Below are 19,025 nucleotides of genomic sequence, written 5' to 3'. Positions count from 1 at the left end.
CAATAGTAATACTGCGCAACTCTTCGAAGAGTTTTGAATACACCAGGATGACCAGAAATTGGTTCGTCGTGGCACTTCTTTAACACTGATTTCCTACTATTTTTGGGTAACACGCGCTTCCATCTGTCTCCTTCATCTACTAGTTCCAAAGATTTACACTTGGCATCAACAGCCTTATAAAGGTTCGAACCCACGATACGCCAGGCTGGAAATCTAAGAGGATTTTTTGAAACATTATCTAGCATTTTCAAGTACCACCTATCAGTTTTGATGTCAGATTCTTCGACGGTATCTACAACTGGAACAGATCGCGAAAGCATATCTGGGACAACGTGCTCCTTTCCCTTTCTGTGTACTAGCGTGAAATTATATTGTTGAAGTTTCAGCGCCCATCTCGCTAAACGTCCCGTCGGATCCTTAAGATTATTCAACCAACACAATGACCAATGATCGGTGATCACTGTAAAATGAGAGCCCTCGATATATGGTCGCAACTTCTCGATGCTCCACAACACGGCCAGGCATTCACGCTCTGTCGTGGAATACTTCCTTTCCTGCTTAGTTAGAGATCTCGAAAGGTAGCACACGACTTTTTCACCTTCTTCAGGATATGTTTGAGTTAGGACAGCTCCAATTCCATAGGCACTGGCATCGGTCTGAATGACGAATTCCAAATCGAAATTAGGACATGACAACACAGGAGCTGATATCAGTCGTTCCTTTATGAGTTTCAACGCATCCTCCTGTCGGTCTGTCCAGCAAAATTTTACATTCCTTTTCAAAAGTTCCGTCAAAGGTTGAATTAGAGAGGAAAAATTCGGTATGAACCTGCGGTACCATGAGGCAGTACCAATGATACTACGAACATCAGACACTTTAGTGGGCGAAGGAATATTCAAAATTGCTTGCACTTTCGCAGGATCTACGTGAAGTCCATTCACATCAACAACATATCCAAGGTAATGTAGTTCTGGGCGACAAAATTGACATTTCTCCTTACTTAGTGTTAAACCAGCGGACATGAGCCTATTAAAAATCTTAGAAAGTATTTCTACATGTTTCTCAAACGTTTCAGAGACAACAACGATATCGTCCAGATAAACGAAAGCATATGGTTCAAGATCCACTCCTATAACCCTATCTATAAGTCGTTGCCAAGTAGCTGGTGCAGTATGGAGACCAAACGGTAGTCGTTTGAATTGGAAAAGTCCTCTTCCCGGTACAGTGAAAGCGGTATATTGCCGAGATGCCTTGGCAACTGGTATTTGCCAGTAGGCTGATTTAAGGTCCAAACTTGATAGAAATCTGGCATCCCTGAGGCGATCCAAAATAGTTGATACGAACGGGAGCGGATATGCATCACGCTTTGTAACACTATTTACCTTCCGGTAGTCCACACAAAATCGATATGAATTATCCTTCTTCCGCACCATGACTACTGGGCTGCTCCAAGGACTATTTGACGGCTCGATAATATCCTGCTCAAGCATTTTCTGTAATTCTTGATCCATGTACTTCATCAGAGTTGGAGATACTGGATAAAAGCGTTGCTTTATTGGCTGTACGTTATTAAGAATTTCGATATTGTGTTCCACAGCATCGGTACATCCTATACCATCACCCATCTTTTCAAAGGTGTCTTCAATTAATTTGTTCAAAATATTATATTGCTCCGGAGTCAAACAACCAAGTGGGCGTAAAGTTTCTTGAGATGGACTAGTATCAACAGCGTCAATAATACCAAATTTCCATTCATTTGATCGTAGATCAGGAATAATTCCCATGCGAACCCAAAAATCTATCCCAAGAATTAGAGTATGATTCAAATCGGGAACCACCAAAACATCTATAATTTTTTCAACTTCCCGAAGTTTAATAGGAACCCTAAGGACTCCTAGACAATTGCAATTGTTTCCGTTTGCCACCGTTACTGATTGTAACTCAGCAGGTTGTATATCAATTAAGCCAATGCTTTTGAGTAATTGCCACCCTTTATTCCCTACAATTGTTCTGCTTGCTCCAGAGTCCAGTAACCCAAGCAAATTTTTTCCAAAAATTGAAACATTCACATAAGGTCGGTCATCACCATTAGCATGAGATAAAACAAAATCTAAAACGAACTTGACCGAATTACACGAATTATCGACCAACTTTTCTCTTCGAGGCGTGGCTTGGTCAGTACCTAGCGCCTCGATTGATCGTTTCCCTGCAATTTATTACAACGTGGGCAATTGCGCACCGTGACATTTTGGTAACCACACTTGTAGCAGTATCGTTTTTGTTGTTGTCGGCAGGTAGTCGAAAGGTGCCCTAATTCTCTACAATTCCAACAACGTTTTCCGTCAGTTCTTGAAACATCTGTACTTTCTATGCTGTTTACACCCCTCTTCGTTGATTCATATCTTCGCATAGTACTCTCAGCTGGGGAAGAATGGTGCTCACTGGTGGAAGCATATGCTAGTTCTGGGATGAGACTTCTATTCTTATGCGGTGGTGGAGTATATGATTTGGCTAACTGTCTTTTTGCATCCAACTTCCGACAAGATTCCAGCAGATCAGCTATGGAGGTTATATTACCGAAAGCTAAGAATGGATGATAATATGGATCAATTCTTTCAAGAATAATTTCCAGCTGGGATTCTTCTGAAATAGGGTTTCTCATTTTCTTGAAAAGTCCCTTCATACTTGCGATATACAGACCGATATTTTCGTTTGTTCCCTGCGTACGTCGTTTAATCTCCTCAAATAGATCACGATCAAAATTATCAGGAAGAAACTGTTCGCGCATCAAGTCTACTAGTGATTCCCAATCAGTGGCCCAGTCCTTCACCATATTGAACCAAATATAAGCGTCTCCCTCGAATAAATCAACAGCATCTCGGAATAATACAGCTCGGGAAATACCACGAGAACGTCTCCTCTCGTCGACTTTCTCCAAAAATGTACTCAATGACATGTCTCCTTTCTTTCCAGTGAATCTCAGTCCCCAGTCGCGTACTGGTACGGGTTTTATCCGGGTGATAATATCGTCTTCCTCACTTGAATCTCCGTCCAGATCAACAGTAGAGCTCTGAGCTCCAGGATCACCAACAGTACCTCGTATGACCGATAAGTCAAACACAGTTGAGTCCCTACCTTTCCGAAATTTCTTGCTCTTCTCTTGTAATTTATCGAAAGCCAGAAGCAATTTGAGCCTTATGTCTGAAATGCATTTCTTTTCAACTTCACTTTCTGGGTGAGCACGGTTCAGTCGGCCTAGAGAGTGCGCAATTTTAGAGGTGATACTTTTATATTTTCCATCTTGCTCAGTACCTTCGAATTCGTTGATAGCTAATTCTATAGTATCCAAGTTACTCTTCAGTGACTGCGAATCCTCTGAGAAAGCATAAGGGTATATAGGGTTCTTGATAGCAAGAGAAGTCTTCTCCAAACGTAAAGCATTGCGAAGTACCGCTCTCAACTCCGTGACGACAAGATTTGTACCATCCAGGCCTCGGACTATCAATTCATACAGCAGTTCTTCTTTGGTGAGACGGTTTGGATCAATCTTGATCTTTGTAGTTGCCATAGTAGGATAATTTGTATTAAAAAAAATCTTATGTGTGGTAAGTTCAAGCACAACAAAAAAAAAATTAGTAAGAAATTGAAATAACTTAGGAATAAACTGAAATAACAAAAGAATACTCGGCGTCGGTGGATGTAGCACTAAAATGCGTTCAAATCAATTGAGAAATTGAAAAAAAACTCAAAAATCAACAAAAATAACAAAAGGACGCCTGGCGTCGGTGCGAAAATTTAAGGGTCAATTTCATAAACACAAAATATTGAGACGTCTCAGTTAAAGCGAAGCCCCACGTTGGGCGCCAAATTTGCAACGGCTCAATTTTCAACAGCTTTCCCAGGACGAAATGCGTTAACGCGCTGCAAAACCAAAAATGCACGGCGCGCAGTCGGAGAGTAGGCTGGGTTTAAAAAAAATAATAAAATATAAGAAAATGCTAGGGGGCGCCACCAGTTTATTTTCGCAGGTTCAAACTGGGGAACCTTCAGTTCTTTTGGATTTCGTCCTGTACTATACTTTGAAAACTTGGATATAAGTACAATTATGCTTATTTGGTTTGGAAAGACTATGATGATTTGTCGGGAGAGACAGATAGCAAGCTTCACCTTGAACCACTTATTTATTAAGAAAAAAAAAATTAAAAAAAAGATATATGTTTGGATGACAAAAAAATAGGTATATTAATATTATTGATAAGTACACTGAAATTCTTCCAGGTTCTAATTTATGAGTGAGTTGAGTGAAGAAGTTTAATTTCTAATAGTAACGAGTAAATACTGATTACAGCATTGTATCATACTCGAGATTACTTCTGAGTTTACCACATATGGAATTCCTATCAGTCAAAATAGGGTTAGTGATGTAGCTATAAAAAAAATATATATATATACACATATATATACTCAACGTGCGCACGTGAAGCTTACACTTTAAGGCTAATTCGTAATGAGTGGTAAGATGTCGTATAGTTGAATATGGAGAATTATATAATAGATATAAATGTAAGTATCATAAATATATATGTTTTCTCTACAGTCACAAACAAATATCATGCATCTTATCTGTCACATAATTCAGGATTCAGGTTCAGATGTAACTTGGTAACCGGCGGGTGAACAGCATTACTGCACTCTCCAATCCAACTGCACAAAAGGTATTTCATTCAAATTCATCGAGGTACATCAGAATTGTGTCACGGATTCAACTGTCTGAGACTGACTCAATACTAAGAGTAAGAGTACGATCCTAGAGTGAGACCCTTGAGTAAGACCCTAGAATGCACAACAAAATAAATTGAAACCTATTACTTAATTACTAGTAAGAGTAAAACTACCTCTTTTGATGAGGGTCTACGATCATATATGAAATTCGGCAGCTACTCGATTTTGTTGGGAAGTGCTGCCTGAAAACGTTCGGTTTCGAGTTACGAGAAAATTGTGTATGAAAATCTTCGACTTACGATTTTGCAGGAATAAGCAGCGAATGTAAATCCCTCTCAAGGTACTAGTTTTCAACCAAATGTCACGAATACGTTTATAACGTATCTACACAAGAAAACATGAAAACTAGTGTAACATAAGATTCAGCAAAGAAAAATCCCAAAACTTGGATGAAAAGAAATCACTTCAAATTCTTCGTGAACCGTTCGCTACTTTTTCGACTTATTCTATCGTTCAAACTTCGAGAACCCGTTTTGTTTGTTGTTTTTTTAATCCCCTGGCATTTAACACTTTTTGTGGAGTGCGTAGAATGTTTTGCTTGCCGAACTTCCTACAATCTTCAACTGTCAGTAGACAACCACAAATTCATTTTGTTCAATGGCTAGTACAGGGTGTTCCTGAATAGTCATGCTCATTTTGTTGTAACGCTAAACTAGCCGTTACAACCTGTCGTTCATGTCTGAACATGAATGCGTCACGGTGGCTGAAATGAGATAAAACTAATGAATCACATAGCATTTTCTTGACATCTACATCCAAATATTGTATATGGGGATATATGAGTTTCAATGATGAATAAGCAATTTTGAGCTTGTAGGTTACATGTTCACGAAATCTTAGTTTATGATCAACCCCAAATTTCTTGAATACGGTCTAAATTGTATCTCAGAGTTTCCCATTTTCAAGCTGATGCTTCACTTCCCTGATGCTATCACTTCCAAAAATAATAGCTACTGATTTGTTTGGATTGATTTTCAACATATGGTCAGTGGACACTTTTAGTATCATATTTAAATCGAAATTTATATTGGTTACTACTTGACCTATATCTGAAGATTTGAAAGATAAATATATTTAAGAGTCATCTGCATAATGGTGATATTTACAAGACTTCATCTTCTTGATAAATGTGGCAGTATAGAGGGTATAGAAAAGTGGGCCTAAAATGCTGCCTTGGGGCATTCTCTCCAAGAAGATGAAATATCATGAATCTATACTTTTTGTAATCTATAATATATATATATATATATATATATATATATATATATATATATATATATATATATATATATAATACTACTATTGATGTTAGTTAGAAAAAAGATTTGAAGTTCTATGACTTCTATTTGATTATCTGCGAGCGCTTTCGACAGTTGGTCATGCTGTCATCCTCTAGGCACTATTCTATCTTATATATATATATATATATATATATATATATATATATATATATATATATATATATATATATAAGATATCAACATACTTGTTGAAAATGATAATCATGTTTTTTCATTTGAGTATATACAAATAATATTGTCATTACGATTCAATTTTAAATATTCACATGATAATGAATATATTAGCTTATTTGAGAATATATCACAAAATTTAGCATCCAGAGGACGCTAACTTGGTTAGCGAAACGTGCATTGACAGACTGTGATTTTATTCTGGTGTTGGAGAAGTGTTTCCAATATAATATATCAGGTATAAACAAAAATTATAGTGTGCGTGACCAACAGATTTATCCGATGAATTTTCATCAAATGTTATGACTGAAGGCTGTAAAATTTCCTCAACTGAATAGTATGATTTTCACATGCAGTTGTCTTCTTTCATAACATTTTTTTCTTTAATATTTTCGACATTTTCCGGAATTGACATATTTTTTTAAAAATGTCATGTTTCTTCAGCGAAACCCATTTCTTGAGCCCAAATGTGCTCAATGAGATTGGATTTGAAATAATGAGGGACCAAACGCGGAATAATATATCCGATTCTCAAACCACTAGGAAATATATCCTTCAATTGACAAGGCATGTTTCTATTCGATGCAGAATGATCAGTTATAGTAGTTTGCTGAAAATTTTCGTAGAGTAGACATATTCCAGCGGTCTTATCCTTGAACGCAGGCATAAGTAAAATGTTTCATTATAAAACGAATCTTCGCAGTCACATATATTTATACATATAGACAATATCTGAATAATTCATGAAACAATGAAAAAACATTACCAAACACGAGAATCGGAAAGACAAAAGGATTCTCAAAATCTGTTGAATTTTTATTGCCGCAGTAACTGAAGTCACCTTGTTTAAGTGAGTAATATATGATCAATTTAGCTGCAGGATGCGATTACTTCATGTCTGAAAAACCACAACCAAATTAATTCATTCAATGTTGATGTGCTCAGCAACTCAGTTCAGTTTTATTCGCACATATCATAATATATAACAAGAGAATTGAGAATAGTGAAATGATGAACAAAAAGGTCAGAGTCTCTTCAAGTTTCTCGTTATTATTGATGGCATTTCAATAATCTTAGTTGTGGAGTGAATATTCCATACTATGAACCAAACAAACACATACCTACTTATTGAAAAATATCAATACCCACTGAAATTGATACTCAAATCTAGCAGTTGAAGATTTCAACAATTTGTGTTTTCACACATGATGATTATCTCATTTGAAAGGGATATATTTTTAGGAGTGATTAATTTTTGGGAAAGAAAGTTTTTGGCTTTCTACTACTCCATCTGATACAAAAAAATGGATGAGAGAATATTCCAAAGAAAGGAAGGAAGTAATCAATTTGAAAATGAGTAACTCTATATATGGATGTGTAGATCATGCAAAGAAGTAACTTTCAGACACAAACTGAAAGAAAGTCCTCCTGTTTCAGGAGGACTTTCTTTCAGTTTGTGTCTGAAAGTTACTTCTTTGCATGATCTACACATCCATGTATAGAGTTACTTATTTTCAAATTGATTACTTCCTTCCTTTCTTTGGAAGATTCTCTCATCCATTTTTTTGTATCAGATGAAGTAGTAGAAAGCCAAAAACTTTCTTTCCCAAAAATGATTATCTCGTTTCATGAAGTAGTTGAAGATGAAGTTTACTCTGTAATGATAGTTTGTTTGAAGGTGGTAGACAATGTTACGTGGTGTATTTCATCAGTTCGGACTTTCATTGTCTAATATAATATAAATTGATTTGAAATTCCTGAAAAAAATTTAAAAAATTAAAAAGATTAACCGAAAATAACAATTTTATTAAAACAAAAGACTGAAGAGATAACATATAAGCAACAACCAAAAAAAATTGAAATAATAATAAAAGCTGAAAATTAAAAAACTTGAAAAATATTATTAACAAAAAATGAAAAATAGAAATTAAAAGATTCCAAACCAAGTTACGTCACGACGTTTCGATTGTTAGTATCCACAATTGTCAGTTATCACCCGAAGATGATAGTGGATACTAACAATCGAAACGTCGTGACGTAACTTGGTTTGGAATCTTTTAATTTTAATTTTTGATTTTTTGTTAATAATATTTTTGAATTTTTTTAATTTTCAGCTTTTAATAATATTTCAATTTTTTTTGGTTGTTGCTTGTATGTTATCTCTTTGTAATTTCAGTCTTTTGTTTTAATAAAATTGTTATTTTCGATTAATCTTTTTAATTTTTTTTTATTTTTTTCAGGAATTCAAATCAATTAATATTATATTAGGACATTTTCCATAGGTATATTCCATGCAGAATATTTTTTCTAAATCTTGTCACGCAAATTGGAGTTACCAAACCGCTGAAAAGCTATGTTCGACTGGACTGCATGAATTATTCTTCTACCATATCATTGATTTTATGTTACACATATAGAATTTTTCTGAAAAGTGCTGGGAGAATAATTTTTTTCGTAGCTGACCCCATTTGAAGAGGAAGACCTATGAGTACTCCGTAGAAAATGTTCAGAAAAATCATATCGCCTGTCAGTCTGTCTGTGCGTATGGCATAAATGATCCTCTATCTTTTCGAAAAAATAGGGTATCAATTTGAATCTCGTAAATAGTGTAGAGTCAATTGTGTTCCAGAAACCTATTGAAAATGAGTCGAATGAAAAATGCAGGAATCTGTTTTTATGGCGATTTTTCCAAAGTGCTGGAATATTTATTTTCATTTTTGATATTACAGTGAATATTGATGAATTTTGAGGAACCTAATTATATCCATGGCTTCAAAACTAGGTACTGCGTAAAAAATGTTTCATCTGGTGAACAGATGGAAGATGGGTAGAGTTCACATCCCTTCGGATCCGGAAGTTTATTATTACTATCTTATGGTTCCAAAAGCCCCAATTATGAAAAACTCCTCGGAAGATTTTAATGAAAAAAAAAACAGAGTACCCTGTTCATTTTGATTTAGATCAGAAATTTTTATTTTGGGCGCCTTTTTGAAGATGCTTTTTCACGATTGAAAATGGGAAAACTGGAAATTGGTCTACTTTCACTTTCTGTTGAGCTAACAAAGGAAAAATATTTTGTATTCAGCAGATATTATTATTTTTCTATTTGAGTGAGTGTTTCAATCAATTCAATGAATTTGAAACTTCTGATCACCCAAATGTCAGATTTTCAAAAGTTTTGAGTACTAGTTTGCACTTGAAAATCACGCTTTGTGAAATGATCTTCAATAGTCTGTTATTATGAAACTTTGAAGTCAGATTCAAAGATTTGCCCCTCGATTCGTGGGTTCTGTTCATCAAGACGCCCAAGAATTCCTTCGATATCATTTAGAAGGTTCACATGAGAACCTCAACAGAACTACTGAGAAATTTGAACCAATCTCAACGGAGATTGACGAGAAATTGAGCGACAGTTAAAAAGCACAAGAGTCCTGACTGAGATATTTAAATATGAACAACTCTAAGATTGTAGATAATTTCGTTGGTCAATTAAAATTAACTATCAAGTGAACACATTGTGGATACTCGTCAGTAACTTTCGATCCTTCCTGGGATTTGTCTCTCCACATACCACAAAGAACTGGCCAAATGAGTTTGTCACATTGTGAAGAAATCCAAGCAACTTGCTTGGATTTCTTCACAGGAGAGGAAACTCTGGATGGAGATGGAAAACCAACGTGTTCGAGGTGCAAGGACAGAAGAAAATTCACAAGGTCCCTATCAATCAATATTTTATTTTAGTAATTCATTTGAAGAGATTCCCTCCAACGGAAATATTCAGAAGCAAGTTGAATGTTTCCATTGACTTTTTTCAGATGGATTAGATGTGAGCGATTAGGCAGCAGACTCCTTGTTTCCTTGTCGTTATAATCTACATGGTGTAACTAAATGAGTGTAAAACATTTAAGGAGGTGATTCCTCATCGAAAAAAAGATAGGATCTTTCATATATCATATAAAGAAATGTCATTCGAGCATACCTTGTTAAGATATAGCCCTTTAAAGGGGATACAAAAAATTTGTATAACTATTTTTTTTACAAGCAATAAAAAGTTACAATATTGAAATCAATCTGACGTTTTGTACTACCAAAAAGACACTTAGCCAGAAATTTATTTGGTTTAACCCATGGTTGTAAGGGGTGGAAAACGCAACCCCTAAAATTTATTTCCAATGTAACTTTTTGTCTTATTATTTGTTAAAAAAATTATTTCCGATAGCCTGTTTCATTCTAAACAAAAAATGTCTCGTGGGTATTTTGCCCAAAATAACCAGTTCGCAGCAAAAAATTATTTTACGAACAACTAATCTATCTAGTAGGTCGCTATTTGCGATAGTGACAACTAAATTGGTATGACGCTGTCAGTTTGTGAATTTTCGAAATTGAATTAATACTAATTGTGTGTTGTTGTTCTGTTCTTAATTTTTTACTTTAATAATTCACTTGTTATTGAAATGACATACATAAATGAGGAAATGGCTGATATTCATTTCGTTTACTGTCTGTCGCAGGAGAATGGGTTAGAAGCTTCTAGAAGATATGCTGAAATGTATCCTCAACGGCAGCATCCTTCACATAGAATATTTACTCGACTTCATTAACGATTAGGAGAATATGGTTCATTCGACAAAAGAACGCAGGATTGTGGTCGCCATCGAGAAGTACGAACACCACAGCTAAAGAAAGCAGTACTTGAATTGATTGAAGAACAACCTACTACCAGTACTAAAAAGATTGCTTTCCAGCTAAATGTTGATCATATGAAGGTATTTCGAAATTTGAAGAAACGACTCTCATACCCTTACCATCTGCAACGAGTACACGCACTGTTATCGCGAGACTTTCCGAACCGTCTTGAATTTTGCAATTGGATGCTGGAAATGATTAGAAGAAATTTTGACTTTCTGAAGACGATAGAATTCACAGACGAATGTAGTTTTTCTCGGGGCAAGATTATTAATTTTCATAATTATCACATATGGTCTGATGAAAATCCTCACGCTATTGTCGAAACTAACCATGAAGAACAGTTTTCTCTCAACGTGTGGCTCGGAGTTATTGGGGATGATTCAATCGGACCTCATTCTCTACCTCCTCGATTAAATGGTGAGGCATACGTTCAATTTTTAAGAGAAGTGCATCCAGTACTGCTGGAGGAAGTTCCTTTGGGCGTCAGAATGGATATGTTTTCTATGCATGATGGGACTCCCGCCCATTTTAGTCGAGTAGCACGTCAGCATTTAACTGAAACATATGCAAATCAGTGGATAGGTCGAGGAGGACCACAGAACTGGCCCGCTCTATACCCGGATCTCAATCCTCTCGATTCCTCTATTTGGGGCCATTTACAGCATTTGATTTATCGAACTCCTGTTCGCGATGTAGAGGACTTCAGAAACCGCATCATCGATGCGTGCAGGGTAATCAGAGAGACTCCAGGAATATTTGAGCGAATACGTGGCTCAATGCGCCGACGTCTAGACGCATGCATAATGTCTAAAGATAGACATACTGAACATTTACTATGATTTCTACATGTTGTGTGTTTTGTTATTAATAAATTAGTTTTGTTTATTACCCTTCAATCTTTTAATGCAGGTGCTAACTACTAAATGACAATAAATCCAGTTCGCATTTATGACGATGTATCTCTGTAGTTGTTCCTAAAATAATATTTTGCTATGAACTGGTTTACTATGTGCAAAAAACCCAAGAAACATTTTTTGTTTCGAATAAAACAAGCTATCGGAAATGAATTTTCAAATTGTAAACGAATAATAAGACAAAAAGTTACATTGGAAATAAATTTTAGGGGTTGCGTTTTCCACCCCTTACAACCATGGGGTAAACCAAATAAATTACTGGCTAAGTGTCTTTTTGATAGTACAAAAAGATCCTATCTTTTTTTCGATGAGGAATCACCTCCTTAAATGCAAGTATAAGTGACAGTATTCTGATATTTAGATGTAGTTTTTCAATGAAATAGCTGAGCAATTGATATATTTTTTTCACCGAAGACACCGACTGTGCTAATGTTGACTACTTCAAACTTCGAGAAGACTATTAGTTATTTTGTAGAATTAATACAATTTTTCCCATTTCTTTCCCATAAACGTCAATTTATACTTGCGAACATGAACACATTTTATTACGTGTGACTTAACGGGAATTTTGAAGTTCCGCATTAAAACATTAACCGTATCAATTGAAATACAAATTATTACGAATTAAAATAACGTTGTGAAATTGATCGAGTCTAGAAAGTTGCTTTTCATGCCGCAATTCGCAGCACCGGATCTTTTACAAGCCTATCGATTCATGAACAGTTTTATTATGTTAAACTTGACCTTGTCTCTCTGGACAGTGTTATTGAGTCAGAGCGAGTGTTTGGGAATTATTTTTTTTGCTGTCTGCATGTATTCATCTATGCATTTTTATCATCAAAGATGCTCATTGGTTTTATTTCCTATTCTATAGGAGCCCGGTAAATATTGCATTTTCGAAATATCGGTTATATGATGATTTTTGTAAAACGTCTACTGATAAACTGAAATTGTTCCGAACAATTACATTTATAATGAGTTGATCATTGAAATGAATCGTGAATGATCTAAATATGATCGTTATCTCAATGTATATATGATCTAAGATAAACTTTTTTTTCATGATTTTAATATTTGGAGAAACATAAAATATCATAAACATGTCTCTTATTAAATTACTTTCGTCATATTTTTCAATTAGGTAGTGTGAAATTGTATTTCTGCTGAGGAATTCAAAGCACTAAAAAGAAAATTACCTTAGAAACATAGAATCAACAAATTTTTTACGGTAAAATATATTAATAATCTATAATAGTTTTATTTCAATTCGATATTGATGAGAGTACCAGAAATACCAATAATTTCGAATTTTCATTAATAAAATGTGTATATCAACTGAAAGACGTATTTGTGTTGTGATGTTATGTATAAATTTTGTATAGTCTTCCACGGCCGGTGCCTAACAAATGATGTTTCCGGGATTATTAGCCGTGGTCTGCAGGTTTTTTTACCTGGTGTTTCGTCTGCTACTGCGGCAAACATTATGAAAAGCGGTACGCATCCTGAAAATGGTCCTGCCGATATATATGGCCATACCGGCAACTTCTGTCCTCCATATCTCACCGCCTTATTTGAATATTGCTTAACATCAACACACATCCATGGCATGGATGATACTGGGGCATGAAATATACAGGAAACCAACCAATGCAGACCAATCTTTGAATAAGCACTCTAATAATTAGCCGCGGTAAAGGGTAAGACGTATCTACTAACCGAAAGAGCTTCAAGAGAAAATGTGTCACCTGAAGATGGGTTTCTGGGTAAGGGATATAACGAGGCCAACATCAACCGAGCCTCACGACCCATAAAAAACATTCCACGGTGTCACTAGAGTGGACGTCCAATGGATGGACTTTTCTGCCCTACAAAAGCAGTATAACGGACCGAATTAAATGGATCCTCAAAAAACATGGAGTTAGGGTCATCTTCGAGCCCTCAAGAACGATAAAGTTTCAGCAGAGTTTCAGATCAGCAAAACACCCCAGTAATCCATCAAGTACAGCAGGAGTAAAGCGAACGTTGTGCAGTTGTGCGGGTTTTTTTCTACTAAATATGAATATTGAGAAACGATTTTTTTTATCATAACTTCAATTCCTTCTTGATATTTTGAAAGAAAACCTTTTTTATCCATATATTCCTCATTTATTTAATAAACAATTTGTTTCAAACAAATTGATTTTTACGATATATTTTTTTAATGCTACCGAAATAAAACAAAAACACCCATGTGTCACCAAACGCAAAAATAGAAAAATACTTGAAGAACTGTAAAAAATTGAGAAACATTTTTTTACACGAAAAGTGACACATGGTTGTTGTTGTTTTTTTGTAGTATTCAGAAAAAATATTTCGTGAAAATAATTTTTTATTGAATAAATGAAGAAAATATAAATCAAAATAGTTTTTTTTCAGAATATCAAAGAGAAATGAAAATTATGATTGAAAAAAAAATTTCATTAATATTCATATTCAGTAGCAAACAAAAATTTGTTATTCAACAAATGCGTTTTCAAGCAATAACATTTTTTTGAAAAACGATTTCGTTTTTTAAAATCATAATATTCATCACTGATGAAAATCCCTCCAAAGCAATTTTTCAAACAAATAGAGCTTTAGATTATGAAAATCATATTTATATTACTTTGAATAATTATACGAATGAATTTGAATATTAAAAAAAATAAAAAAATGTTTCATTTCTTTTAATTGAATTTTTCACTTTTTAACCTCTTTGATCATTAATAATAATTTAATAAATCCCATTATTTAAGTCAACGGAGATTGGGAAAAAATTTGTTAGTTAACAATTGAATAATTTTTTGAAAAATGGTGATATTTTTTTTTCTACGAGACTCGATTCATTCAAATGTTTAGTAAATAAAAGTTTTTTTTTATTTTTGAAATTCCATTTTATGTTATAAAAAAATTATTTCTTTTGATAAACTCTCTTTAGCGGCAGCGCGCACATGCCGTAACAGCCGCGCGGAACCCTACTTTCAACGTCAAATTAAAATTATAAATAATGGAGATAATGTTTCATGAGTGAAGACTTTTTTATCGGAAATTTACTTCTCTTCAACGAGCTTTTTTCAAAATTGCTTGAATATTAATATTTTTTGAGTTATTAACGAAAAACTAAATACCATGATTTTAAATCTTATTTTGTTAATAACAATTGCAATTTTGTACCTGCACCAAAATCCTTCGGAAACATTTTCCTAGAGGTGATTCCGAATCGAATGAGCTATCGCTCATATTTTTAGGACCTTTATATCTATTTTTCATGTTTTTGAACCTGTTGATTAGACTATTCGCTACGTGGACATGCATGGGACATGACTTCTGCAATAAAATTGTATTGAAATTTGATACATATTTTATAATAAGTAACATTATCATGTTCATTTCTTGCAACTTCAGAAATTATTGTGAATATAACCTTGAATAATATTTGATATTTTGTTTGTGACTCAAAACAAATGATGTTATTACATCATGATGTTATGATGTTATTATTACTCTCATCAATACTATTGGAGTTTTTTCTCAACACCAGTTTGATCTTCCTCTTGAAGATGATCTCTTGGGGATCGAAACACGTGTCGAGGTGTTAAAATAACGGTTTGATGTTGGGAAGTAATATTCATTACTACACCCAAGGTTCCAAACATTATAATTACTCTTATTAATGAAATCATTCATCGTTAATACATTCTCATTTTGAGAAAAATAATTTCAACCTACTTCAACTCGCACTGACAATATCGATGTGAAAAACTGTTTCTTCTACAGAATTTATGTAAATTGTCAAAAGCCGATTCAATGTCAATGCTCGAATAATATGCGAGTATTAAGATTTTAGCCGCAATTTCTCTTTCAAGAAGATTGATTGATTTTATTTTCTGGTATGGATGATAATAAATAAAGATTTTGCGTATCGTGGAAAAGTCTCATGAATATTAAAAATCAGTTGATAAATTTGAATAAAATATTTCGTCGACAATAGCAAAAAAACAACAAAATAGCAACTAAATGTCATGTAACTTCAAATTGTGTAGAAGATGAGTGTTATCATATTACATTCTGGGGTTTTTCTGATAAATATGTGTAATTTTCAAGTTTAACAAGAGTCATCTCAACCTCAACACATTGCAAATGTTTAAAATGAGAATTCTTGAATAAAAGTTCAACAACTCCAATGAAAATGATTTAGGAACAACTGTGAGTTATTTGTTTCATCAAAATTGTTTCGGTTTATCAATAAAATTATTTATAATTTCAAAACAGGTATTTCATCTACTGAAGATGCCAACTTGGGTGGTCAACCGTGCGTCGTAGTGTAGTTTTGGGTGTTTAGGAACATTGCTTGTTATTATTATTGACGAAAACTAACTATTTAATTATATAAAGAGGTTTACACACATAATCAACTTCTAGAAAGACTGCTACTTCCTATTGTAGGTAGTTTGTGAAATATCATAAAACAACAAGGCAATTGATTCCTCCCATATGAAATCGAAATGCTTTTGCCTTCTGATGCGAATTTTGAAAGGTTTCACTTTTTCAACTGAGGAGGCGAATTTAATGAATTCCAACAAAAATATGTTGCAAAATATTTATTTCAGTGATGAGTAAATATACGTTTTTTTTTCGGATAAAACTAACTACTTACTACTAAATCACTTAAGAGATGGGTTTTTCAGAGAGGCCAATACTCCAGATTTTATACCGAGAGATATGCTGAATATTTGTGCATTGGTTTCGGCCCGAAATTTTTTGCAACGTTTGGAAATAACGGCGAATGTATGACGGACTGAATGGCCAGTACATTCGAAAAACCTAAAAAAAAAAGATTTTATACCGGGTGGTATGATGAATCTTTTGTGCATTCGTTTCTGTTCAAAAATTCTTACAATGATAGGAAATAACGGCGAATGTATGATGGACTCAATTTTTGTTCGTAACACAATGTACAGCATTACAAATGAAGTATTCCTTATCAATATTTCCATCAGTTTCCACTTGAATGTTCGAAAGAAAGATGAATAATATCCCATTTATCCCCTTTCTCCATAAGAAATTACAATAACTGTTTATAGCACCGACAGATGCTTGATATATGGTATAGATGAATGAAAATAATTCAAAAAAATGTTTCCTTTGAAATTGATATTTGTTTTTTGTTCGGTTTTCCAATTTTTCAGATTTTCAATAGACTCTTAAGTATTCAGGACGAAACGTTCTCACGGTAATATAAACCAGGTGGTGTTCGAAATAAAATTGCAAAAATGTTTTCAAGTTTGTTGTTCAATTCAGTCAGTCTCAAAAACTGAATTACACAGTACAAAATTAATATCACTTGAGAAATTTATTCAATGTGTGTTAGGAATCACACGTTAAAAGGTAAGACCTCGTTAGTCCTTAGCTCGCACAAGTTTCTCAACTTCTGAGAGTTGTCGTTCGTATGCGGGTGACACCTGATTAACGGAAAAACAGATTTTAAACAGAAACAGATTTTTTTAAACAGAAATGTATTTAAATGATCCTGAAATGTCACCCAGCAACAATGAAAATGAGGGAAAAGTAAGAAGATATTCGGAAAAAAAAACTTTTTGGGTCCCAACATTTCTATCAACAATAACAAAAAAAATGTTGAAAAACCCTTCCCAAAAATGTATCAATAATATTTTTCAATTTCAACATTAAATAAAAAAAATAAAGGAAAAGTAGAAAATGTGTTTGCTAAGAAACCTTCATTTTTACTTTCTCCACTCAAAAAAATTATTATGAGATTCAACAGTAATTTTCTATAATAAAAAATTCCATCGACAGAAAAATATTTTCAATAGATCCACAGAGCTGACATTCCGACTCTCGCAAAAAAAATTTAATAAATTCGATAAAAAACAACAATTCAGAACAGATATGTAGTTTGTTATCAAATTGGTTTCAATTCCGAAACAGATTTGAACTCAATCAATACTTCACTGTCTCTTTGTGTTTTTAAAACGCATGTAGACAAACATCTAATTTTTCAATATTTTTTCATATATCTCTTCAATAATTTGACAATTGTTTAAATTTGAACAGGTTTGTAATTTGTTCCGTTCCATTCTGGAGGTAATTAAAAATATCGTTGATTGATTTTCTCCAAAATTGGAAAGAAATCTGATAATGAAAAAATGTTGACATTTTATATTTTGTCTTTGATTTCACTGTCTGCATCAAGTTGCATATTCATATTCAATTTTAGAGCCTATTCATCTCCAAAGTATTGATACTAACGATTTGAATGGAGATTATGGAGTCAAAAAATTAGGTGAACTGTGTCTTGAATCGTTAACCATTCAGAATTTGAAAATTATGATTGTTTCCGTTCTCGAGAAAATTGATAAAAGAGTGAAATTTTTCTCATCAGAAAATTTCATTCATGATCTTTTCAATTTAGATTCATGACACTGATCAAAAGTTAAAACGTTTGGATATCACGAAGGTTTTTAAACTAAAAAACATTCATTCTTGAACAATTTCTACTGCATTAGCTCGTTTTCCGAAAAAAATCAAAACTTTACAGCGCTCCTCTCTCCACCCACCGTTGAAATTCCCAACTTCCCGATGAATTTTTTCGCTGCTGTCACAACTTCTTCAGCGTTACCGAAACACTTTCTACGATCGCGTCGAAAGCCCAATCGCAAATCCTCCTTGTCACTCGAACAGAAAAGGACGAACGAGGGTGAAGACAGAAGAAGAAAGCGCGGGGGGGTCACGTATAGGGTCACATGCACCGTGAATGAAGAAAAGGGTACTCACCGGCAGGAAGCGCGAGGGGAAACACAAAACGAGAAGGAGAAGTAGACGAACTGAGGTCTGCAGTACGACTGACCGATCGTCGCACGCCTTCCTGCAGACTCTTGCTAAGTCACTCCATGAAGAAGGAATTTCTCTAGGTCAGGAGGTACCGGTGTATGCTTTATTGTTGCGCTGCATGTTGAACCGCGAGAACGACTCTCGATCGGCAGCAAGAATGAAGAGCAAGGTTACGAGAGATTCGGATGGGCCAGGATGTTATGTTGCAGGATGTGTGAGTGACAGTGAAATTTGTGATCAGTGCCTGAGGCGAATTGTGATGGATCCGCTACAAAATATATATAAGCACTTCTTCAGT

The 19,025-nt window shown here is 34.3% G+C and overlaps 2 protein-coding genes across 7 annotated transcripts in view; both read right to left on the bottom strand.

The window, feature by feature from the left end:
- LOC111505964 (uncharacterized) overlaps positions 1 to 18,801 on the bottom strand; it is a 405,865-nt gene extending 387,064 nt beyond the window's left edge. For 4 of the 6 annotated variants that reach the window (XM_074169892.1, XM_074169899.1, XM_074169896.1 and 1 more), the window contains exon 1: positions 18,671 to 18,801. The gene's annotated coding sequence lies outside the window, so the exon portion shown is untranslated. Of the gene's footprint in view, positions 1 to 18,453; positions 18,640 to 18,670 lie in introns of those variants that run through there. The other 2 variants (XM_074169893.1, XM_074169898.1) reach the window with 1 other exon arrangement.
- Positions 2,176 to 5,442, bottom strand: LOC141480095 (uncharacterized). The gene is made up of 3 exons (XM_074169889.1): positions 5,022 to 5,442; positions 4,896 to 4,964; positions 2,176 to 4,833 (listed from the first exon to the last, which is right to left on the bottom strand). The coding sequence occupies exon 3, from the start codon at positions 3,566 to 3,568 to the stop codon at positions 2,183 to 2,185; it is 1,386 nt and encodes a 461-aa protein (XP_074025990.1). The 5' UTR covers positions 3,569 to 4,833; positions 4,896 to 4,964; positions 5,022 to 5,442; the 3' UTR covers positions 2,176 to 2,182.
- Positions 18,802 to 19,025: the final 224 nt, after the last annotated feature.

This window comes from Leptinotarsa decemlineata, unplaced genomic scaffold (genome assembly GCF_025532065.1).
Source record: "Leptinotarsa decemlineata unplaced genomic scaffold, Ldec_3_MD MMD2_P_RNA_scaffold_6, whole genome shotgun sequence".
Lineage (NCBI taxonomy): Eukaryota > Metazoa > Arthropoda > Insecta > Coleoptera > Chrysomelidae > Leptinotarsa > Leptinotarsa decemlineata.
The sequence above is the reverse complement of the archived record's forward strand: the minus strand, read 5'-3'. Positions and strand labels throughout refer to the sequence as shown.